Raw genomic sequence first — 26,685 nt, forward strand, 5'->3', positions numbered from 1 at the left:
CCTTCTCCGGGATTCGAACTCGGGCGGATTCGAACTCGGGCCCTTTGGTATCGCAGTCAGGCTTCCCTAACCACTATACCGTCTGGGTGACGTGAAATATAAATCTGTTTCTTTACCTAACTCACTAGGGGGAAAACATGAATCACCTTGCCTCACTGAAATGTGAGAAGCTGTTCCTGTATTTAAAGATTGGCATAACCTGTCTGAAACTATGAGTTGTTTGAAAGTCTCGAAGTCCTTCCTTAATTTTAAATAATAATCCAAGGTAATTACTAGGCGTGAAGCGAACTAACTGCACATGACTTTCATGTGGTTGTTTAACAGATTTTGTAAAGTTTTCTAAACACGAATATGATGTTGGCTGAAACTCCTTCAAAACTACTTCTTTTACTTTTTCATAATTCGCGATATCCTTATCATGTAAATAGTTTATTATATTCGAAGCTTTGTCTCCTAACAGATTTAACAGAATTTCTGCTTTATAGCCCTCCGAAACATTTTTTGTAATAAACGCTCGTTCTAATGACGAAAAGAAAAATCCCCAACTCTCAAGCCGTATAGAAATTTTTACAGTTAAGATCCTGATACTTTTTATTAATTGATCTAGTGACTCTGATTTTGTTTCGGTTTCTCTTACACAATCAAGTTTTGTTTCTGCTTTGAGCTTAGCCAACTCTAACTCATTCTTTGATCTCTCAAGTTTTATTTGTTCTAACTTGACACGTTTTTGCTGTTTTTGCTCTTCTTGTTTAGTATTTTCGATAATAGAGTTTGCTATCTCTCTTACTAAATCTCCTTTAGATATAAAAAATTCACTATTCTCAATAATATCAGTTAAATATGCTATAGTCATTTTTTCGTCAACATTTAGATTTATTTCTAAGGCAATAAGCCTTAAATCTTCTTTTTAGCACCCTTAAATAACATTGTTATTTATAACAGAACAAAGCACAGAATGTACAGAATTAACAAGAGAGGAATTACTTATTTCTGCGATGATTCACTTTTGATGAATATCCTTATCCAAAATCATCGATATTTGTTGAAAAAAACAAGCTGGGAATACTGGCAAACACAAACACTCCTGCGTTTTCGATGATTATTAATATAATACAATGTTGTGTTGTTTCTCAAAAACGAAACACTATGCATTCACGCACAAAACACAATTCACAGTAAAACTCCGGCTCGACGGACCAGATATGTTTGAGTTTCATCCCAATAAGCACACACTATAATAAGTACGCTGGTTCGTTACTTTATTAATTCCCATAATTAAACTACAATCACTCATTATTAACTCACAGCTGTCACCAGCCCTCGTACACCTCGTAGCTATGGCAATTCTCAAACTCGTCTGATCATAACATTACAGATGCGCATGCGCGGATTACATTATAGGTGCGTAGGCGCGAACAACCATTTATTAAAAAAAGTTGGAAAACACTGTATCAGAAACACTGTATAAGTACGAATTACTCTGTTATATAATCCCCTATTTAACTGAAACGGAATTTGTTCTATAGCCGTAAAATAACTTAATTTTTACAAAATTAGAAAAATTATGGTGATTATTATTCAGAAACAAAACCACATTCACACAGTCGACAGGATTTTCAAAACGGCAAATGCAAATTTTACTTTCTTAAATATTGATCCTATACATATGCTTGTCGTCAAACAAATTTTAAAATAAAAATAAAAATTTTATAAGAAATTTAAATAAATCGATCTGAAGGACTTGTAAATATAAACTCTAAATTTGTGTACATTCTCTGCGTAAGGAAAATTTCAATTTGTAAAATAATCAGTACACTCGCGTATTTAAGGAAGTTTAAGTTTGCACATGCTGCTTCGAAATTCTTGTATACTACGTGAATGAGATTTTGCTTCTGAATACTAACTTCTCTTTCCTTGTCGAAAGTAAGTTATTTTATAGCTACAGGATCAGTTCCGCTTCACATAAACAGAGGATTAGGTAATTAATATTTAGGAAAGCCTGGACATACTTGATTTACTAAATGTATTTTAATACCTGAGCCCAAACTTCTGCAAAAATCAGTTAATAGAGTTCTCTATCTGATAACACATTTAATATAAGTTACAATGTTTATTTTGAAATGCATAAATATAAATTTTTAAAATGCTTGACTGGAAAGAAGTACTTCCGATGAAACAGACACGAAAACTTTGAGATAAAAAGTGAGTATGAAAGTACGAAAGGAGTTACGTATCGCTTCTGCTTTTTAATCCTTGAAATTGTCAGTTCAGTGAAAGATATTTAATTATTATTGATTTAAAATCTTGATACGCTGTTAAGAGGAAACAACGTTACATAATTATTTATGTAACTGTTTTAATTATTAACATAAATAACAATTACTTATAGAGAGCAAAATATTTTATAAACGATATTGCTTGATCATTTGTCATAACTAGCTAAGAATGTTGTAAATCATAATGATTTACGTTGTTAGCTGGTTTTAGAGATAATACTCTCAGTTTCCTATGGTTATTAGTTGTTGCAATAAGCGTATAAAACTGAAAAAAACTGCAGATATAATATTTTCTATAGCGAGCTAAGAATGTACTTGATGAAATCTGAATAACTGATTAATGTAAAATGAAATATTCTAAAGTTTGTACCCAATGGAAGAAAAAAAAAGATATATATCTATCATGACCAAGCCATAGATGCCAGACATTGGTGACTGTAAAAGTATCTTTGTATGATTAAGACATAAAATAAACATGAAAAGGTTTCCACGAGCGTTTAAGTTTTATTTTGATATTGTTCGGTTTACGAAAATGTTATCGTATTTACTCGCATACGTTTCTCCTTTTTATCACAAGGTTCTGAAATCATTTTTGCACTCTTGTAATTTTCTCCATTCTCAAGACGTTCAGAAAGAGATCTTCCTTAAATTTTAAAATAGATCCGTCCACATAATGATTGTTTTTGTCTAATTAATTTGCTTGTCGAATATGGATTGCTTGGGCTTTGACTGATGTAGTGAAGACCTTCACGAAAACAGAAATATCTAATATTCGTGCTGTTAAGAAGATTTCTTGCACGTGAAAGGAGAGACTGAAAGATGGCGAATAGATGACAGCGGCTTATAAGTTGTAACAGACGGCATAGACAGAAATTCCAGTAAGGCCTAGGGATTAGCACTGGGGAACATTATAAGCGGACGAGATGGAAGATTCAGGGAAGTAAAAATGATAATGCATTAGACAGTGTAACATTAATGTTCCTGCCCATTCTCATTATAATCTAGGTTTCTTTAAAAAATAATATTCGGATAGTTAGTTACATGTAGTTTTATTGATGAATATTTTTTATTTGTTTTTGTTCTTACTGTAACCGCTCTTTTCAGAAGTTTAATTATTTTCATAATTTTCCCCTGTCGATTTTTGTACGATACATTTAGTAAAAAAGGAGTGAAAATACGCAAGCAATTCTTTATCTCATTTTCTAGTTCTTCGTTCTATTTAGGTTTTTTATGAAAAAAAAGCAAAAGAAGTGATAGGAAACATGAAATAAATATATATATATTACTCACTAAGTTCAAAGTTTATTACGTAAGGTATTCTGCCCTTTGGCCATAACTCTCTCTCTGACACCAAGGCGTTGCGATCCTATGTAAGATATTATTTTAATAGTAAGTACAGAGTAAATCAAAATAATTATATTTTTTAACATTAATAACAGAGAAATTATTAAAGCTTTCTTTACTGAAATTTTTATTTGAAACTTCAGTTATAGAGTCTATGTGCATTCTTCACCCTGAACTCTGCGTTGGAGACGAAGTAGTGAATTCTCGCTATGTCTTTAAGAATAAATACTGCGGAAGAAAGATTTAAATAACCTTTTCATTTAAACTAAATTAAAACAGATGCACGCACTTTAAGATCACAAATCGCCACTTCTTGTGGTTACGTAACAGAAGATAAGAATGTAACAAATTACTAATAAATTAACATATCTAATGACTGCCTTCTTAGCTTAAACTAACTCTAAATCGACTGCACACAGCAAAGCCGAGCCGAAGAATGTCTGTACAAACTAAAAAGTATCTCACACCGACTAGACAACTAACTTTAAACTCGCAACCTAAACATCGGAGCTAAGCTCGCTACTACGCTTTTTGAACTACTGCTTCTGAAACACTTTTAAATTTAAATACTACGTCATAACAAATTTACACTCCGGCAGAAAAAAAAACTGAAATTAGGAGGGACAGGAAAGTAAAGCTAAAAATAATTGGTTAGAATATATTAAATCCTTACACAATGTCTGTTGGATGTGTGCGAGTGCATATAAGCGTTCTGTGCGAGTGCATGTCAGCACTTGTAGGGTTTTACCTTATTTTCTTAATAGTTATTTTTAGTTTGGAACAAGCCTTTCCTTTACATTCTAGTTTCTCACCTAGGTTTCCCTGCCAGAATGAGTTTTGAGGATTACGACGAAAATAAGGAAGAAACTATTATTTAAACTGAAGTGTGACTCACTTCAGTAGGAAAGCATGTTATTCTTTTCCGCCACGTTGTTGCTGTTAGATTAAGCTTGCTATTCTACGACGTACTTAATTCATGCTTCCTAGTCTACGCCGGTTATCCTTAATTAAGGAACAACTATGTGAATTTGATTCTGTGGAACATCGGCTGGTTAATTTTATTTAGCATTAGATTAGTTTTATATTTTTCTGTTTGGAATTAAAGCCCAAGTGAAGGCTTCTTGTACTTCCGAGAGGGGTCATCTGTATATATATTTTGAGATAGAATAAAAGGGTAATTTAACCCTTCTCCGGAGTTGCTGCTTACACATAAGAAATATATAGTCACTGCATCATTCTTTAGTATTCTATCTTTCAAGGAACTATATTTTAGCCAAGATCCTGCAAGCTAAACAAGAGACCAGTACATGTTTCTTTCTCTACAAGGATTTTAAAGTGTTTTGGAAAACTGAGAATATATGTCATATGCAAAGACAATGGAGTAGAGGATTTCATACTGTACTAAAGTCTTGTACTGTGGGTGCGATCTGGATGATGCAACAGCGAAAGAATGTCGACGGATAAAGTATGGAATGGTGCTACAGACTTTCAATAAATACCCGATGATGTCGCAGGCACAGGACACTGTAAGATATTCAAGTTAAAATTGGATATGTTTCATCTTCTTTCTAACGAAATCGTATCTGCTTTTGTTAGAACTTGGTTAACGTTTTTTGGTAATTAACACCAAAAAACATTAATACTGGTTGTTACGAAATCACCACAATAAGTGAATACTGCAACTGTGAATGTTATGTGAATTTTATATTTTCTAACCCGATAAATAAAATAAGTACGTGCTATTAATATTGCAATATATTAGGCCACAAAACTGTTACGCTTTTTCATCATTTAAATAATTTTTGCAGTAGCAGTTCCCTGGCATAGCCATCCTGGATGCCATCCTTTTCAGCGGAGGTTGTTTACTAACTCGAAACCAAAGGTGAGAGTTAGACCCCGTTCTTCAAGTTATGTATACGATTTCCTTGTTTCCTTTGTAGGTGAAAATTTCGTCCACTTCCTCCAATCCACCTCCAGTAACACTGTCTATGATGATATTGCTAAACGAAAGAAAGGTACAGCCGTTCTTGACGAATATCTTCGAGTAAGTTTCTGCCGTTTGGGAAGAAAAATAATTCTTCGCAGAATGCTTCTTTTGCATTCAAATTTTATAAAGTCTAATTTTCTGCGTGTCTTCGCACTGTGTTTTGGACTAATTTCTGTTTGTGATATTTGTTGAAGGTATGCGTGGTTTATTTGTTTACTATTGCAACTTCGCTAATTCAAGACGAGCAGATGAATAAAACAGAATTAAAGTTCTTACCTTGATAAAGCTTAATCCATGCTGCGGATGTAATAAACGCGATCAATATAACACAAAATAACACATTTATTAGGTATAAGAAGTAAATATTATATAGTGATGATTACAAGAGTGGTTTTCTGTTCATTGCATAACGCGAGAATGAGCCATATAAGGAGACAGTATTTCTCCTTTTTTTTTTTTTTTTTTTTTTTTGATCAAGTCCAATTCCAGTTAGCGGGGTTAAGGGGAAAATTAACGTCGGAGTGTACAGCTTCATTGCTGTTGTTATCAGTTGCTCCACAATCTCCCACACGATGAGCTGTTTCGTCCGGAGAAAGACCAATTCATTTTAACAAAAATTCCAGCTGTTGTCTGGGTAAGGGTTTTGTGAACATGTCTGCATACATCATTTTGCTGTTACAGTGTTGTAATTTAACAATTCCTTAATATTGTAGATCACACGTAGTGAGTGATACGTAGTGATATTTCACAGCGATGTGTTTGGTATAACTGCTCCCTTTTTCTTTTCTGGAAAGATTTATGCATGATATATTGTCCTCGAATACGATGTTAGCTTCCTGTTGAGCAAAGCCTTAATTTTCATCAGTTGTCTAATCCACTGTAGCTCCTGCAATGTTAAAGCTAGAGCGATGTATTCGGCTTCTGTCGAAGATAAGGGGACACAATTTTGTTTCTTACTTTTCCATGATACTGTACTGTTTCCTATTTGAAATATATATCCGGATGTGGATTTTCTGTCAGCGGTATCTCCTGCCCAATCAGCATCGCTGTAAGCTTTGATGACTGGTGCATTATTATATTTTAGATGTAATTTGTAAGTAATTGTAGCTCTCAGATATCGGATGATTTTGATTATACCGTTCCAGTCCGATTTTGGTGGATTTTCCACTTTTCTGCTAAGTATTCCAACAGAATATGCTATGTCAGGTCTTGATACTGTTATTAAATATAAAACTGCTCCCACTGCTTCCCTATATTTGTGATTATCGGGAAAAGAATCATCCTGGTTGTTTTGGTTCTTCATAAAATTCGTAATCATGGGTGTATAGCTTAGTTTCTTCGCTGACTCTCCGTCGAATTTTTCAATCATACTCTTAATCTTGTTAGCCTGATGAAGTTTAAAGCTTCCCCCTTTTTCTCTTTCGATTTCGATTCCTAGATATGTATATACTTCTCGAATATTTCGATTGTCGAAATATTCTTTGATAATTCGTTCAACTTCTTGAATTGATTCACACTTGTCTCTCGCGACTAATATGTCATCGACATAACCGATTATTAAGTTCTTCCATTGATCTCGATTAGTGTGAAGGAACATGGATCAGCTTTTTCTTGAACGCATCCTTGTTTGCACATTTCAGCTATCTTGTGTTTCCAGTTTCTAGCTGCCTTTTTTAATCCGTAGATACTTTTATTTAATTTACAGACTTTGCTTGCTTCTGAGGCAGAGATGTAACCTTCTGGTTGCTTCATATATATATATCTTCTTTCAGATCTCCGTATAGAAAAGCTATTTTTACATCAAAGTGATTTACGTGCATCTTCTTTTGAGCTGCTGTTGCCAAATTGTCCTTATTGTGGTATACTTTACGACTGGTGCGAATGTTTCGTCCTAGTCGTGCCCAAATTTTTGGCAATATCCTTTAGCTACTAAACGAGCTTTATATCTGATAACATTTCCTGAAGCGTCGGATTTTGTTTTAATTGTCCATTTGTTTCCGATTGCCTTCTTTCTTTTTGTAAGAACGACTAGTGGCTATGTTTTGTTTCTCTTCCAGTGCTTCCATTTCTTCTTTCGTGGATTTTAACAACAGTTCCTTTTCTGTGTTTGGATAAGTTTGTAGTTATTCCCAGTCTTTAGGAACTTTAAGGCCATTCTATTTCCTATGCTGATCATTTAACTTACGAGGCATTTCTTCTTTTCTGTTTTCGTCGAATATTACGCTTCTTCTGATCACGACGTTGCTTGTATGTGGCATGTAAATTCTGTATCCTTTAGTAAGGTCACTATATCCAACAAGAATTACTTTTTCTGGTCTTTCATCTAGTTTGCTTCGTTTCTGTTTTGGAACTAGGCAATAAGCTGTGCTGCCGAAAACTCTGATATGATTTAAGTTCGGCTTTTTATTATTCCTGAGCTCGTCCGGTGTTTTTTCAACTGATCTGGATGGTAGCCTGTTTTGTAGATAGGTGGCTGTCATCATGGCTTCCCCCCAAAATTCTCTTTTGTGTCCTGAATCGAGTAGCAGGCATCTTGTCATTTCCATTTTGTATCGATTTTTTCTTTCTGCTCTACCATTCTGTTGCGGTGAATATGCTACGGAGGTTTGATGTTCGATTCCCTCTTTCTTTAGATATTATTCAATCTCTTTCTTTATATATTCTTCTCCATTGTCTGTTAAGACTTTTGGCTTCTTTCAAATTTGTTCTTCGTCATGGTTACAAATTGTTTTAATTTGGAGATAGCTTCATCTTTTGTAGCTAGCAGATAGAGATAGTTGTGTATCTCGAATGATCGTCGATGAATGTTATGAGGTATTTCTTTCCTCCTAATGATGTTGTACCGATTGGTCCACAAATATCTGAATGTATCAAGCCTAGAACTGACTTTGCTCTATAGTTGTTTAGCTTGGGATACGGCAATTCAGACATTTTGCTACTGATACAGCATTCGCATTTTTTTACTTGCTTGGCTTCTCTGTCAATCTTTATTCCGGTTGCCAGGTCATCATTCTTTAGCCTCTTGATTGCTTCATAATTTTTGTGTCTTAGTCTTCTATGCTAAAGATCTATACTATTTTCACATCTTTCTGCAGCTGAAAGTTTGGCTTTTCTTCTTTGCGATTCAATTATGGTATATAAATTTCCTTCTGCTTTAGCAATTCCTATGGTTTTATTTTTTTCTTTATTCTGCAAATATATTATGCAAATTCAATTGTAAATCCTTTCTTTGCAATTTTTCATACGGATTTCATCTGAGTGCCGTTAGCAATTGTTATTTGCTCAGTTTTGCTTCTGTCTAATTCAGTGAAAAAGTTTATGTCATCGGTCATATGACAAGTAGCTCCTCAGTCAATTGACCAGTTTGGGTTTTGAAATTCTCTTTCTCTGGTGACTTCGAACGTGTAATTCTCAGTCTTCTCAAGATTCTTATTTCTGTTTTCATCTTCGTGTTTATCCTCGTTTACAGCAACTTTCGTTTTCTGTTTATTTCCATAATTTCCTTTATTAGCTTGCTTTTCATTCTTGAAAAATGAGTTACTTTCGTTTTTGTCGTTTTCTTTGTGGTTGTTAAAGAATCTGCATTCCTTTTCTATGTGTCCTAATTTTTTGCAATAATTGAATTTTCGTTGACTGAAATGGTTGAATTTTGTGTTAAAATTGTTTTGAAGGCAGTTGTTTCTTCTGTTCGTGTGCCTTCTTTTCTTCTCAGGCATTCGTTGTTGAATTTCCTTTTTACGTATTCCAACGTTAGTTTTTCTTCTGGACGTGCTGTAATATTTTCGTAGCTTTTTGGTAAGCCGCTTAGTAAAAACGCTGCAATGTGACCGTCCTTTATTTCTTCACCGATTCCTCGTAGTTCGTCTACGATTTCGAGCATTTTGTTGACGTGTTCTTCGAGCTTGTATTCGTTTTTATTTTAACGTATACAGCTTTCTGAGAAGGTAATGTTTACTGGAAAGATTCTTTCTTTCATGAGTTTAGTTAAATTCATTCAATATCTCTTTAGCTGTCGTTTTATTTCTTACGTGTACGATTTGGTTGTCTTCTACGAGTAAATTTGTGGTAGCTTGTGCTTGTTCACCTCGTTTTGTCCATTCGGCGTTTATTTCTTTTGATGTATCATCAGCTATGAAATTCCATAAATTTTCCTTTTTCAGGATCATTTCAAGCTTGTATTTCCATACTTGATAGTAGTTATTGTTTAGTTTCATGATCGAATATTTATTTTCGCAGCTACTACCCATTTCTGCTTCTGTATTTCGAATGCGCAGTACACAACTATGTAGTTTTGTTTCGCTTTTGAAGATAGGTTTGGCTTTCCTTTTTCGGATTATCCAGGGTTAATTTATGGCAGAGTATCTTTTCTGTTTGTATTTTTATCCTTGATAGCTTATCTCGATACATTTTATATGTTTAGTTGAAGTAAACATGCTCTCAGTCTCATAATCTAATGCTGAAGGTATGCGTGGTTCATTTGTTTACTATTTCAACTTCGCTAATTCGAGACGATCAGAAAAATAAAACATGTAATGAACGCTAGCAAACAGCTTCATGTACTGCAGCGCCACCTTATCGGACGCTATTCAAAAACACCTACGCCCGAACTAGTTAGTTCGAGTTTCGGCAGAGGACTATGTACATGTACATTTTATTTTCATTTGAGTAATATTTCTTTGTTTTACTTCTTGTTAGTTTTGTCATGTAACTTTCTTTATGTAGTGCTTGTGTTTAATTAAATTCATTTTGTTAAATATTAAAGTTGGTCTGGGATAAATTTTGCCAGTTTTGTTTAACAACTTTACAGCTAACCGTGGTCACAACTCTACAAACAGAATTAAAGTTCTTACCTTGATAAAGCGTAATCCATGCTGCAGATGTAATAAACACGATCAATATTATTAGCACACAAAATAACACATATATATGAAGTAAATAATATATAGTGATGATTACAAGCGTTGTTTACTTTTCATTGCATAACGCGGGAATGAGTCATAAGGAGAGGTAAAGGTAAAAGTATGTGGGGCACCATCGATGTACCATGGGTCAACTGGTAATGCCTTAGTCCAATTCCAATTAGCGGGGGTGAGGGGAAAATTAACTTCGGAGTGTGAAGCTTCATCGTTGTTGTTACCAATTGCTCTACAATATTAACTATTTCTAGCTTTTTTCTTAAAGTGAGAAGCACATAATTAGTTGTTTCCTATTGATATTTATATATTGTTATTATTATATTATTATCAATCTTAAATGTATGCATTAACAATTTTATGTATATATGGCACTAATATTACAAACTATAGCTAGCCAGGAGCTAGCTTTGAGATATATTTCAGATGGTAAAAAAGAAAGAATAAAGCTATGGCACAGAGATTTTACAAATTATTGCTAATTGTTTGAAAAGCAGGTTTATTATTATTGTAAAATATCTACTCTATACTTATTCACATTGCTCAGATGCCTTTGCATATAAGTAACAGAAGTAAATAAAACTAATTAATCTTGGTAATGAGGTTGCTAATAGCTTGGTCCTTCCTAATTTCATTGTGATATACGATATCCAGAAATTCACGATAGACGTCACAATGTATTCCATCACATTGGTCTAGCATCTGCCAATTTTCTTACAGCACTGTTTTCTGACACTGCTAATCCGAAAAATTACAGTAAGTAGCAGATAGTGGATCTGTAGATGTACTTAGGCAGTTATCACTACCTATTATATCTCTTGGCAATTCTCATAGTTCTGCTCGGTCTCTATGGGTGGTTATGGAAATATTACTTTAAGCAATGATAGAACAATAACCTCTGATAGTAACATTGCTCTGACCTTTGCGTCTGGAGATTCATTTATTATAAGCTGAATGACTGCACGTTTTCAATACTTTGCGTGCCTTCTAAGGCAAATCGTATTATGTTCTGAGCTCGTTGAATTAGCTTCCTAGGCTCGCGGATTTGGTTTCTGAACAGAAAATGTGTTTGCAATTAATTAAATATATATTTTAGCTTCTTGTTAAGTAATTCGCTGTTATGCAAAAAATTAGGTCCATTTAAATTTTACTTAATTTTGTTCCTTCTTTTGATTTATAAAACGTTCAGGAAATAGTTGAAATTTCGTATGGCGTTTACGAAAGAAGAAAGTACTTTTAGCGCTTAATAAAATATGAAAGATACTTTTTTAACCTGTGTACATAAAAATTATTGTATTCAACTATGATTAAAAAATATCTTCTCTACAAAAAGTTGATTTGATGTGAAGAAAAATAAAAATTTGTTTCTTCGAATTCAGTTTTGTCACCATCGTCTTTACACTCAGCCATGTCTACTGCCAGAAATTAAAGTACCGGGTTCCTCCTACGCATTAAAATATCACACACACACACACACACACACACACACACACACACACATATATATATATATATATATATGTAATAATAAAATTTCATAGTCAAGAATACACTTAAAATTCTAACTGTATGTTCTTTTCATTTTTTAATGGCGACGGTCTCTTATTTGAAAGTACGTGGAATTATATCCACATTAAAGTTCTTACTTTTGCGAGTTCATACTCAAGTTGTTTTTCCCGCCTTTTCTACACGTACAGTTATAGAATGTTCTGGAAATATTTAAAGCGAACTGGATTGGCTGACGAGGCTGACGTCATTTCTTGGAAGCTCCGCCTTTCCAGAGGGCTATAAAAGGACTCGCAAAAGAATGTCGGGGCTTTTCTTTAATGCAACGATGCAGTAAACTTCATACAAAAAGTTATTAGTAATTCTTTTTATTTACTTCGGATATCTGATTTTGTAACTGCTATTTCTCCTGAATAATAGTAAATGGATCCTGTTTTTTAAACTTATCGTCTGATAATTTAAGCTACGACTACATCTATATTTCTTCAACAATCTATTTATTCTGGACAAAAGCTGATACATCACATATATATATAATATTAATAAGAAAATATATCAAAAATGCAAATAACAGTATATCAGAAAATAATAATTTAAATAAAGGTTAAACGTTAAAAAAATAGAAAAGGCAGTATTTATTATAGCACATCTACATTTTTCAATCAATAAAGCGGTTATCATAATGTGAGAAAAAGAAAACGAAAGTAATACCCGTTACTTCTATTATTAAGAAGTATTTCTTATTGTAATGAGGTTCATAATAATTAAGAATAACACTGAAAGCACAAATTGCTGTAGCAATAGTCAGTATAATGATGTAAAATACTGTTAGCAATAATAATTTAATGATAAACAATCCATACACTGAAACAAAAGATGCAACGTACATAGCCATCTTCGGGTACTATATCTCCTTCAATTAAATCTGGATTTTCCATAGCCGAATCATCTACAGAAATGAAAAGAAAAATAGAAATTCGAATTGATTTTAAATAATTTCTGAAAAAAAAAATTTCCGATTTTAAACTTTCTTGAACAGTTTCTTACATATAAATTTCGTTAAATTATATTTTGTTTGAGGAAAAAATAAAATAAGAATTAACATTATAATTCACGCTTAACATTTTTAAGACTGTATCCTTTAGTCAAAAATGTTAGGCTGTGCCACAATATAGTTTCTTCATTGAAACTACCTAGATATATTTAGGTCGTACAGAAATGAATGCCACAAATGCTACCACAGAGCGGAAAAGAGTTTATTAACAAAAAACTGATAGTACATCAGTTCGAAATAATCCCCGCCCATGTAAATACACTGCTGCCATCTGGCTGGGAGTTCCTGAAGGGCTTTAGTATACCAGTCTGTGGGGTCTTGGGCACCGGTGGCTTGGCAAATGCGGTCAAGAGCAGGACATTGACGTTAATTACGGAAGGGGAAAGTAAACGGCTGTGTCAGGGATCATAAGGGAAGATATATTTTTAAAAAAAGTGTTTTTAGGTCTCATTCAGTATCAGTATATCAGAAATAAATGATGCACATGGTATCAGAATGGAGACAAATTACATAAGATACGAAAAGTTATATTTATTTGTTTATTAACATTTCATTATTACATTGGTTTCGTTCAGGAATTTCCTTCCACCTCCTCTGAGCAATACATACAGGTACATGTAAGTCGGCTGAAAAGCACTGCTATAAACAAATAATCCAACCCAATTCCAGTTGAATAGCGCTTATTAATACTACCGTATTTTTCGCCGTATAAGACGCACTTTTTCTCCCCAAAATCAGGGGGGAAAAAGTGCCTGCGTCTTATACGGCAATCCGCTGCCCCTCCACCTCTGCATACATACCTTACCGCAGGAATACTCGGCCACTCCGTTCCCTTCCACCTCTTGGCGCCGTCTGAGACCAGGAAGCCCCGCTCTGCCTCGCACTGTATTTGGACGGTCTTTGCCTCGCGCTGCGATTGGCTGAGCGAAGAGGCGCGTGCCTTCGCTCGCTCCCGCGCTGGCTTTGTGCACTTTTTAGAGTCTCGTAAGCCAGCGCGGGAGCGGGTGAAGGTACGCGTCCCTTCGCTCAGCCAGTGCGGGAGCAAGCGGAGGCGCGGATAGCTGTGAGCTGTGATATATGTAGTATGGTATATCTGAATGAAATATATCATATTTCATACCACCCTATCAAGATGTCGAAGCAGAAGAGACTGGCATATAAAGTTGCTTTCAAGCTGGAAGTAATAAAATTTGCTAAGGAGCATGGAAACAGAGCAGCGGAGAGACACTTTGGGCCACCTCCAACTGAGAAAATGATAAGAGAGTGGAGGAAACAGGAGGATCAGCTCCAAAAGTTGGATAAAAGCAAGCACACCTTGCGTGGACCAACTGCAAAGTGGCCAGAGTTAGAGGTAGAAGTAAAGGAGTGGATCACACGTCACCGGCAAAATGGACTTTCTGTCTCAACAAAAATGATGATCTATGAGGTCAAACGCATTGCTGTGGAGAAAGGCATTCAGGATTTCACCGGATCACCATCGTGGTGCTATAGATTTATGAAGAGATCTGGCCTTTCTATGCCCACCAAAACCGGAATTGCACAAAAAATGCCAAAGGAATACGAATCAAAGATTCTGTCTTTTCATAAGTTTGTTATTGATGCGAGGAAGAAGAATAACTTTGAAATGAGCCAGATTGGGAACATTAATGAAGTCCCGCTAACGTTTGATGTGCCATCTAACAGAACCGTAGATAACAAAGGAGCCAAAAGCATAACCGTAAAATCCTCAGGGCATGAGAAAACCCACTACTCGGTTGTGCTGTCCTGCTGTTCAGATGGTACCAAACTGCCGCCAATGTTGATCTTTAAAAGGAAAACATTCCCAAAAGAAACAATTCCACGGGGAGTCATCGTGCACGTTCATGATAAAGGGTGGATGGACGAAAATGGCATGAGGCTGTGGATTGACAAAGTGTGGTCCAAACGTCCTGGCGGGCTTCTGAAGAAATCTTCCTTGTTGGTGCTTGACCAGTTCAGAGCGCACATTACAGAAACTACTAAAAAGAACTTTAAGGAAGTTAAGACCCAAATAGCTGTGATTCCTGGTGGTCTTACCAGCCAGCTGCAACCTCTGGACGTTTCTATTAACAAACCGTTCAAAGTTCTGATGCGAGAGGAGTGGAACACCTGGATGGCAGCTGGGAACCCTGATCTGACTCCTACTGGACGGATGAAGAGGCCCACTATCACACAAGTGTGTGAATGGGTTAAAAGGTCATGGGACTCCGTAAAGAAAGACATTGTTGTAAAATCATTCAAGAAGTGTAGCATTAGTAATGCCTTGGATGGAACAGAAGACGACGTCTTATTTGACACCAGTGAGGAAGAAAGTGATGACAATGACTGCGTGGATCTGTCCTTCCTCATTTCTGATAGCAGCGAAGAAGAGGAATTCTTGGGGTTAGAATAAAAACATGACAGCCTTATTTTTGTTACTTTCACTGTTTGCTGACTGTTTATGAGAGTAAAGATAGCTCTTAGTATGTTACATGGTTGACATAAAATTTTTCTTAAACTGCTGTTAACTTTATGCAGTTGATGTAAAATATTTTACTACAGAATTTGGTTCATAATCTTTTTTTTCTAGATTTGCCTCCTTTAAAATTGGGTGCGTCTTATACGGCGAAAAATACGGTAATTGTTTACGGAAAGCATCCTAGTTTTTGAAAAGCTTCGTATCATCTAACATAAAATTAATTAATTAATCATCTTAAGAATGATTTTGTGTTGAATATGGCAAAACATATGAGGGTTGGCTAGGCATGATTTCATGGAGAATTTTCTAAGGAAAATTGGCTCATATTTACATACCTTAAGTAAATCCACGAAAATGCTTACACAAAGTGGTACGTTGCAGTAGGGTTCCTTCAATCCATCTGTTAAATTTGCATCTAATTCTCAAGTGCTCCCATCTGTTAAATTTGCATCTAATTGTCAAGTGCTCAATTTTTTTGGCTAGTTTATACATTCAAAGGAAAATACAAGTTACTCACTGAACTTCGCACGTTAGTCTGAATAACCTTTAAACTCGATGTATATGTCTGTGACAAGGCGAGCTTTCTGACTGTTCAATCTGTTTTACATTTAGCAAGCTTGTGCGGAATAAGTTTATTCGCTATTTTATGTAATTTCTTTTATTTTTTCATCTAAATTTTATTTTTTTAAAGATAATTTCTTTTTATTCACAAATATTTATATTTTCTATTTTTCTAATAAGTGAAACATTTAATTAGATTCTGATATTTTGTTTTCATAAGATAAAGTACGAAAATTTTGTTAAAATTTTTATTGCTCACTGTAGTTCAGTGACCGTATTTTAATGTGCTATTTTATTCGCGAGTCCATTCATCCGATTTGAAACTTGGAAATGAATTAACAAATCGATCTTTCCATTCAATTGGTCCTATCGACTTGAATACAGTGAGCCTGAGTAAACGGGAAGTATCTTTCGTAAATATAAAAACCATTATAAGCGCATTTCTAAATAATAATTTTAAAATATAATTTTGACAGCTGTTTGACGCTGCTTTCAAAAGATTTCTTAATTATAAATATAAATATATATACTGAAAATTACGAAGAGAATAACACATACGTATCTGTTATTACGAGAATAAGTATTTCTAATGTATGCAATAGGGCAATTTATTTACTGTATCGATTTATTACTTATTGTAATGAATTGGAATATTTGAATATGAATTAGCTGACTATTTAAGAAAAATATTATGACTGCGAGAATAGGAAAAAAAACATTTTTTGAATATTTACTTTCTTATAGAATGCAGATGAATTCATTTTTACTCAACGAAAATTAAAATTTAGTAGCTAATTAATCTGTCCTGTATCGAGCACTTAAGTTCAGTGATCCGTATTAATGTGCGCTTTTTAAAAAAAAAATTTAAATGCTTCAAGAATAATTAGAAAAGGGCATAATTCTCTTCTTACCCTTAAATTCTTCAATAAAAAAATGCATTTTCAGCTATAATCAAGTGAAATAATTTTCTAAATATAATTCAAAGCATGAAAAATAAGATACATAAACAGCTTGAAAATGGAACTAGCATTGAGATTCTCTTTAAGAAATATGGTGAAGCTTAACAAAAAGTCTACGAAGTGAAGTAATTCCGTAGAATATTTTCTAACTCTTTATGATTAAATTGCACTCAATTATACTTTATAAACGACATGTAAATACTATTTAATGTATATGTGTGGATATGTGTGTGTGTGTATGTGTGTGGCTCACTAGCGGCTGAGCTGTAAAGTCGTTGAACTCTGGCAGGTCGATCCGGGGTTCGAATCCGGATCGACGGGGATGGCTGTATTGGCGTTTTCGAGGTTTTCCCCACGTGTAACGTGCATAAGAGTCAGTTTTGCTTAGAAAGTTTTCCACGAGGCACCCTTACCCTTAGGCAAATAACCATCGAATGCTTTGCTGTAATGAAACAAACCAGACCAAACAAAGATATATAAATAAGTAGCTTAAAAAACTGCTATATTTTATGTATACTTATCAAGTAGTATTTCAATATATATAATGATTAAAAGAAAGGAAAAGTCGAATCCTAAGTGATTGTATATAATCTAATCCCTATGAAGGCCCTAACAAATCTTTCTCATTTTAAGTCGTAACCCAAAAAGGAGAACAAATTAAACTTCAGATACGTATACAATACTGAATCTAATACAAAAAATACAAAATATAAAAATAAATTATATATGTACGAAACCTAACTAACTATTTATATTGATATTACGTAAATATACGTATGGTAATGAACATTGTATAATAAAGATATTTTATACCTTGTTCTATATTTGGATCCATTTATATATACCTATACATAGATATATATAGTCTAGTTTGCGTTATTTTATTCATAAGTTTCAAATAAAAACAATTGTTGTTTATATGTCATTAGAAAATTAATCAAAAAGCAGCGACCACAATGTAATTGAGAAACAGTTCTTAGCCGTGAAAAGGTTGAAAGCCATTCGGTTATGACTCTTATCTCACATACTCAGCTACCTCGCATACATGGAACATAGCATTCGAAATGAAAAACTCAATATTTACTACAAATTCATTCGTGTAACAAATATCTGTCTTTCTACACCTATGGCTTTAAAAAAAGATGTTATTTATCTTACAGTTTATCGTTAAGTAATACATTTTCATTGTACAAAATTGCATTCATTCGAAGAATTCAATTTGTATTTTCCTCTGTATAAAACTGAAACGTTAGATGTTTAAACGACCCCCACATTTTTTGAAGGGCAGGAGCAAGATTATCCCCTCCTTTTCAGCCCCCGCGTGAGAAAAGGAGTTCTAAATTTACGACCTGACCGCATATGAGGGTATTTCGGGGCACCACCTATGGAAACTGCATGCAATTCTGCAGAAGATTGAACCTGCTGGCCCCTGACTGCGTCCTTCATGTTGTCCAGCAAGACATAGTCCGAAGTCCTGGTTCGAGGTCTGAGATCCACCCACATTGTACACACATTTGTCATCCCTAAATAACCATGCACAACGCCTGCAATGTTCCTTGCGCAAGCCCTGTTTCTCCCTGCACGTTGTTGAACGTTATGCGCCTGTTCGCCATGATCAAATCCGACACGGCTGCCACATTTGCTGCTGTATCTGCTGTATACGATGTAGCTGGTAGTCTCGTGCTGACACCTTTAGCTGCGGTCTCCATTCCACTGCTGTACTTGTCCAACCACCAACGGGATACGGTACGTCTTGAGGGTGCTTTGTTACCGAGCATACCGACACCATGCGACGATGGATGTCACTACCCTGTATACCTTTGTTCCATAGAAACCATGCTGCCAACGCTGACTGTCATAATCACCTTCTATCATTGCTTTTCACACTATCAATGGCGAAAGGGACAGGCGCTGACGTATACCATTCGCTTGCGGCCAGCTCAATTTGGGCATTCTGAGTAGCTCACATCCCCTTGTGTCTATTTCACTTGTTTTCCCTTCGCATAGTGTAATAGTTTCGCTGTGAGACCCGTTGTATAAATAATTTCTGTACGGCTCACATATTATATTTCAAGTGTGACAAATTAATTAAAATAGCCTACTTTTATAGCTTTAGTGCCATTTTTTGTTATGCATCGTTTTGGTTATTTACAAGTAAAAATGAAAATACTCTTATACAGAGATGTCATGAAAACATATTCATGATAACATGTAGACATGTTCATATATTGAATAAAATGAGAATTGTTCAGTTTACGGAAGAGAGACTGATATAGATTAAAAAACTAAATTAAATTTAAGATTTTTATAATAGATCAGTTTATCATTTCTCTTTTTCCTGTTGTAGAGATATTAGGTACTTTGGAAAAGCCGGAGAGATGAAAAATGAGCAATCGCCTTCGTCAGGAATCAAACCATGGACCTCTGAAATACCGGCCCAGCGTGCAGAAACCACTACACCACGAAGGCACGCTATGAAGGCGGGAGAAATACCTTATATACTCCCCCTTTTAAAGGGCGAATGGGGTTTTTAGGGGACCAAACCCCAAATCCTGGGTGTGGAAAATCCTCATCCAACACCCGTTCAGTTCGGGCGCCACTGTAGAGACATCAGGTATTTTTGGCAAGATGAAAAATTAGGCAAGATTAGGCAAATTTAGGCGAGATGAAAAATTAGCAGTCCCTTCGCTGGAAATCAAACCGCGGACCTCTCAATTATGCGCTGAGCGTGCAGACCACCACACCACGAAGACATGCAAAGAAGGCGGGAGAAATATCTTATACTGTTGTTATTTACCTTAATAACCAGCAGTCTGATAGATAGAATTTAAATTCAATTGGAGATCCAGTCAAGCATCGAAAGATCTTCCATTAAATTTTCAGAAAATAATTCGTTAATTTTCGACGATATAAAAACAACAATGCTAACAACAAATAATACATAACTGTACACTGTAACGCAAACTCACTTGCTTCTATAAAATTGTATAAGAACAAAAAAAAAATGTATAATTTTTCATTATCAGCTTTTTACTTCCTTGTACGAAATAAAAAGAAAGTATTGTAATCGCGAAACGTTTCAGGCAGCATAATTCAACGAAAATATCCATTTTGACCGCTATCGAATGCAATTTAACGATGTTTTTGCGTGACATCTGTAAGTAAGGACAGAATAAAAGATTCTTTTCCTACAAAAAAATTATAAAACTGCTTTAAAAGGAATTCCGAAGAGAATTTTTCGTGCCGTCTTACGTACGTACGTCGCACGTACCTCGCATAACTCAAAAACGAGTAGCCTTAGAACGTTGAAATTCTGTATATGGGACTGCTATAACATGTAGATAGGCACCTTGTAGTTTGGTTGCAATCGGCCGCAGCAAACGTATATTTGTAAATTGTGCATTTTTTGCCTTAAAAATGATTGAATTATGTTGTTATTATCTTCCGGTTGAGGTTTTTATGCCTTTAGTAAATCTGCAAGCAATATTTGTACAATTGTCAACAATTTAAAAGCTGTGTAAGTGCGGTTAAGCCTAATTTTTAAATAACATGGCGGACATATTTGTTTACATTTCAGACAGCAGAACAGTAGATTTGCTGCCAAACTAGAGAGACTAAGCTTCGCAACAACAAAGATAATCATTTATTATTGCGAATTAAATAATGCTTAATCCTTTCTGGAATTTTTTTGAGGAAGTAAGTGTTTAGGATTTACTTCGTAATTTTTATTATAGATATTTAGATTTTTTATGCATTTTTGCCTTGTCGCGAAGTGAGAACTGAATGAATTGAATGAGAAATACTAAATCGTCTGTGAAAAACTGTTTCTTTTTGTTTTGTTTGAATAATTTCTTTTATATATCGTTCTAGATTTATTATAGTATTTGAATAGAAAATGTGGCAACGATTAGATAATTCTTTAAATGATATAAATTTTGTGCATTCTGAGTTATAATATAAACATTTCTGAGTTATAATATGTGTTTTGTTTAAGATGGCATTCTGAGTTATAATATCGTTAGAGACAGGTCGTTGTTTCTCTCCGCTCCCGTTTGTAAGTATGATTTTTCTCAATATGCGACTTGCCAGCTAAAATATCAACTGCTAATTGCGCAGATAAAACCGAGGAGTCTGAAAACTCCACTCATTCGAACGCAAATAGTTCGTAGGGTTTATATTTATTTTAACTAACATTTATTTTAAGTTTAAACTATCTTTCCTGTCAAGCCTTACTTTCCCCTGGAACTGCCAATGCCAGAGTATGTAAATTTTAGTAGAACGCGCAAGGATTCAAATTATCAGCGGGAGTCTTCTGAGTTAAATAGGAAGGAAACGAGTTCGAGGTGTGCTGTTCTTACTTCACGAGCGCGGAGGTAGTTAGCCAGAAATTGAAGAACCCCGCGTTTCAGCCTGTGTGCTTTGCTTAATCCTATCGAAGATTTATTAGCCTAATTTGCAAAATATTTGCCCCTCTTGATGAAGAAACTCAAGACCGCCAAACTTCTGTTGTGGAAATCACCAAACTTAACACCCAGGAATCAAACAAAAATAAGGATCAGGAATGGCAAACGGTAAAGCCACCAGAACGCGCAAGAAAACATAGCGGATCGTCAATGGAATCAATTCCAATTAGCACTTGCTCTAGATTTAACACTTTAAATGGAAATCAAAAATCTTGATCAAATAGATAAGGGCAGTACTCCTGTCACACAAAATAATAGCAGCACTCAAAGTAATGTAATCCCAACTCACAAATTTTAAACATAAACCACAAAAAATATCGCCAATTATCATAACTAGCGATGTTAACTGGTTACAAATAAGAAAGGAAATTAAAGAAAAGCTCTGAGTTACAAAACTCGAATGTAAGAAAGAAGATGATACATTAAAAACTTCAGCTTTACACTGCAGATGACTTTCGAAGTGTTCAAGAAAAATTCACTAAGGAAAAGATCGAATTCCTCACTTTTCTCCTACCATCCAAAAAGAACCATAAAACTGTTATCAAAGGACTGACACTTGAAATGTTGGCCAAAGACGTCAAACAAGAGCTCTTAAACCTTAACATTAAAGTAATAAAATGCCAGCAATTAGAGAGAATGAGCAATAGAATTCCTACATTTCTGCCTGTATTTTACGTAGAAACCCCTAGAGGCCCCGACGGAAAGAGAATTCATCAAGTTACACATAGCATGGATATGCGTGTCAAAATTGTCGAATATAGATCCCAGCCCGGTCCTGTGCAATGTTTTAAATGTCAGCGATACGGTCACATAAAGCATGCCATAATAACGCTTGTTTAGGCCTCCTCGGTGTTTGCGCGTATTTGTAGCCAGAGGACGCAGCGCACAAAGAGTTAGTTGCGTTATAGAACGTAAAGGGAGCGGTCACGCCAAAAATGTCGGGCGTATTACCGCTAATTGAGGTAATTGCATCGTATCTGGTGGCAGAAAACTAGTATGATGTATCAATTTAGATGCCAGGTGGCAGAATATGTGTATCATGTATATGCCAGGAGGCATAACGCTTGTAAACATGCCAGGTGGCATATGACCTGTAAATAAATGTACAGTAAAATACGAGTATATTGGTGTAATAGATCAAGGAACACGCAACAAGAATTTTCTGATCATTTGGATACGTACACCGCTAGATGTGGTCGATGTCTCGAAACTCATAGATCCCATGAACGCCCGATTAAGGGGAAATTAAACATCTCTGCTACTTGTGCTCTCTGCGGAGGATCCCATGCCGCAAGAAGTATTCAATGCCCCAAAAGACCTGGAAATGAAGAAGAAAAACCCATACCTGAATTTAATAATGAATATACCAAAATATTTGATGTGTACACACATGACTTCCTTGTACGTAATATTAAATTATAAGCATTTTTCTTTTATTTCATTTAAACTTATTAGATTGAATTTACTTTGTCGATAGCGCATAAACCAACAATAGAATAAATGCACTCTTTAAAATTCACTATATTTTAGCATAGCGACATTCTGGCGCTAGGTTCACTTAAGAGAGTTATATTTTTTTCATATTATAACTATGTCTATGTCTTATCACTTAGTAAGAGGCAATCGGCCATTAACGGCCTTTACCAATATATTACACTTGACTTTTTAATGCATGAAGAATCGAACAAGTTGTACCCAATAATATGGAAGTACTTGTCACATGTTGTGCTAGAACTCATAGGTTACTAGCGACAGAGCCTCCTGTGCCGCCGTCCATAGAATAAGTAAACTTTGAACAAATGAGATACTCGTGTGGCGCCATCTATTAGTAGGGATGAAAAGCACTTTAGTTGACTGGAGCTCTATTGGCGCTATCTCTTGCAGGTTGTATTGTAAGGCATTTTTAAAATTTCATAAAAATTATTCTTCTGATAATGCAATAATTGGCATGAAGTAAAATGATGTAAAACACAATTTGAAGTATATTGAAACACGTTTCACAAGAGTAAAAACTATTTACACACAAAGTCTACCTGCTTTGGTAGGAACACAGTCCATAGCGCTTTGTAATTTGATAAGTAAAACTACAAATAAAGAAAATAAAGTAAAATCTTGGCTAAATAAGAAGAAAACAAAAATATATACATTGCCTCCGACTATTATGGTGAATAGTGACGTTGTTCCATTGTGATCATAATTTCCTAGTTTTTTGATGATATACTTAGGGTGTTTGTCACATTTCGTAAAAAGGTTATGAGAAGCTTTTAGAATTTCAGAATCCGTGGGTTTAATGTTTAAGTCATTGTGATGAGTGCTAATTCCTACGAACCAAGGCGCATTTGTAATTATTTGGATGGCCTTGTTTTGAATTCTTTGTATTTTTTCGCGGTGAGTTCTTGCAGTTGCACGCCACGCTAGAGCATATTATAACTCACAATGCACAAAATTTATATCATTCGAAGAATTATCTAATAGTTGCCACATGTTCTATTCAAATACAACTTAGAATAAATCTAGAACGAGTAAACAAATCAAAACAATGTTTCAGATTTTAAATTACGTCCAAAGGGGTGCTTTTTTAACGTTTTGTATGTTACCTTTATTTATTAAATATCATGTTCTTTGCACTTAAACCATAAAATTTAGTTCAATAGCAATGTTGCAAAATAATTTTAAAATGAGCATATCTTTAGAATTTCTGATACACAGTTCGACGCGCTGGAGATAGAAAGGTCCGCCCCCCCCGGTAGAGTGTTGCCATTGCTCGCTTCTAAATCGTTGAGTTTGTTACTAAAAAATTCCTTAAAGTTTTGCAAAATATGAAATCGATAATAAAACAAATTCCAAATTTCATATTTGGGATTTCAGATGCCCATATTCGCAGTAGGATTACGTCATTCAAAATTCGATGGCTCTATGTACCGTTGTTTTATCACAATGCGAGAAATATACATACACTTATGCAGTTTTTTCATTATTTAATTTCTTCAAATATAATGCAGGACTCTAACATTTTGTGACAACAGATTGAAAAATGAACCGACATTTATAGGAGTTTGACGCAAAATGCCAAAACGAAAGTAATAGCCCTTCGAGACTCAAATCCCTTTGTACTAAAAAGGAACAGTTTTTCACATACGATTCTGTATTTCTCATTCAATTAATTCAATTCTCACTTCGCGACAAAGCAAAAATACATAAAAACTCAAAATATCTGTATTAAAAATTACGAAATAAATCTTAAACACTTATTTTCTCGAAAAAAATTCTAGAAAGGATTAAGCATGATTTAATTCGCAAATAAATGAAGGCTTTATCTTTGTTGTTGCGAAGATTAGTCCTTCTACATTTTTTTATTTAGAGAAAACGAAATCCTCGTGCGCCATAAAGTATCACACTAGAGTTACAAATCGTAAGTAAAAAAGGCAAAATTGTTAAGTAATAACATCAGTCTACAATAATACAATGAAATCATACACAAACAAAAAAAAAGTAAATACAAAAGTATAAAAATGTATAAAGAATACATTTATAATATATATTTACAATGTTTAAAATCAAAGTCAACAAAATCGTTGAAAGCTCGGTAGGCTGAAGCTGAAGATACAAAATCATAACATTTCGGCGGCTAATGAATTGCAATTAATTTTATTCTGCATTTCAGTAGATTTCTTGCTTTATCAAGCAATGGGCAGTCAAAAAGCAGGTGGAAAACACTTTGCTGAACGCTAAGATTGCAATAACACAAGCTGGAAGATGTCATCTTAAATCTTTCAAGATAAACATTAAACTTACCATGTCCAGATAAAAAATTGCGTAACTTTAAAATTGAGCAACAAGTTCTTACTTTTCAGTCTTTCAAAAATAGTTAGGAAGAATGTTTTTGTAACAGATTGTAGAGTCATTAGGTTAATTGGAAGCAGAAAAGATGAAAACATGCAACCACTTTCGCCGGGAATCGAACCACGGACCTCTGGAATACCGGCCCAGCGTGCTACCGTTACACCACGAAGGCACGCTAGAAGTGGGAGAACTACCTGTAAGATCCCTTATCAGAAGAGATATAATCACAAATCACATTTTATTTTAATCACATTTTTTTAAAAATAAGATTTTGTGTTTGGGCCTCCTCGGTGATTTGTGTCCAGAGGGCGCACCGCACAAAAAGTTAGTTGCGTAACAGAACGTAAGGGAAGCGGACACGCCAAAATGTCGGGCGTATTACCGCTAATTGAGGTAATTGCATCGTATCTGTCAGGTGGCAGAAAACTAGTATGATGTATCAATTCACATGCCAGGTGGCAGACTATGTCTATCATGTACATGCCAGGAGGCATAACGCTTGTAAATATGCCAGGTGGCATACGACTTGTAAATAAATTGTAAATAAATGTACAGTAAAATAAATATCTTGGTGCAATAGATCAAGGAACAAGCATCAACAACCTTCTGATCATTTGGATACGTACATTTTTTTTGGTGACACCGGACTTGATTTGTGGAGATGAAGAATGGACGAAGAAAATTAGTGAGTTAATGACTGAAAAGCCAGGATTGAACGCGAAGAAATTCGAGGTAGGCCCTTTTTCATTTTTCCAGTTTTGAATAGAATTGTTGAATAAAAATCTTGGTGATTATTATAGTTGATAGAATCTAATGGTAAAATGGAGGCTATGAATAAGGCAAAGAAGTTGCGTACGGTGACGCGTAGCTTAACTACTAAGTTGATGAGTAAAATAGATTCTGCATTGTTAGAAGAGGGTGAAACCGCGGATGAGAAATTAAAAGAATTACTCGAAATGTTACTTGAAAAATCGCAGTTGTTGAAACAATACGATTCTGAGATTGAAAAACTTATAATTACGGAACAGGAGTTGGGAACAGAAGTAATTTCCGCGCAGGAATATCAGGAAAGAATTATAAGTTTTAAATGTAAAATTCAGGAAAAATTAAGAAAAAACGCGTGTAAAGTTGAATCTAGAAATTCTGGTGAGGAAACTATATCACCGAAGTTGAAAACTTGTGAAGTTAATACTTTAAAATTGCCAAAATTAACGATTACAAAATATTACGGTGATCCTTGTTCTTGGCTTGAATTCTGGAATCAGTTTAGTAATTCCATTCACCAAAACGAAAGTTTCAGTTC

At 34.8% G+C, this 26,685-nt stretch overlaps 2 protein-coding genes across 7 annotated transcripts in view; one reads left to right on the forward strand and one right to left on the reverse strand.

Annotated features, from left to right (window-relative positions):
• The window catches only part of LOC146999110 (astacin-like metalloprotease toxin 1), an 84,654-nt gene that overhangs the window by 21,303 nt on the left and 36,666 nt on the right, over positions 1-26,685 (forward strand). The window lies entirely within an intron of this gene.
• The window catches only part of LOC118188789 (astacin-like metalloprotease toxin 4), a 51,159-nt gene that overhangs the window by 15,309 nt on the left and 9,165 nt on the right, over positions 1-26,685 (reverse strand). The window contains exons 2-3 of one of the 3 annotated variants that reach the window (XM_035359293.2): positions 12,890-12,975; positions 3,567-3,642 (exon numbers count right to left, since the gene is read on the reverse strand). The exons of 1 other annotated variant lie outside the window; for it this stretch is intronic. In XM_035359293.2, coding sequence (XP_035215184.1) covers positions 3,567-3,642; positions 12,890-12,975 — 162 coding nt within the window. The remainder of the gene's footprint in view (positions 1-3,566; positions 3,643-12,889; positions 12,976-26,685) is intronic. One more of the 3 variants, XM_035359295.2, reaches the window with a different exon arrangement.

Source organism: Stegodyphus dumicola, chromosome 1 (genome assembly GCF_044657685.1).
Source record: "Stegodyphus dumicola isolate Sdum_Otavi_A_Nest chromosome 1, ASM4465768v1".
NCBI lineage: Eukaryota > Metazoa > Arthropoda > Arachnida > Araneae > Eresidae > Stegodyphus > Stegodyphus dumicola.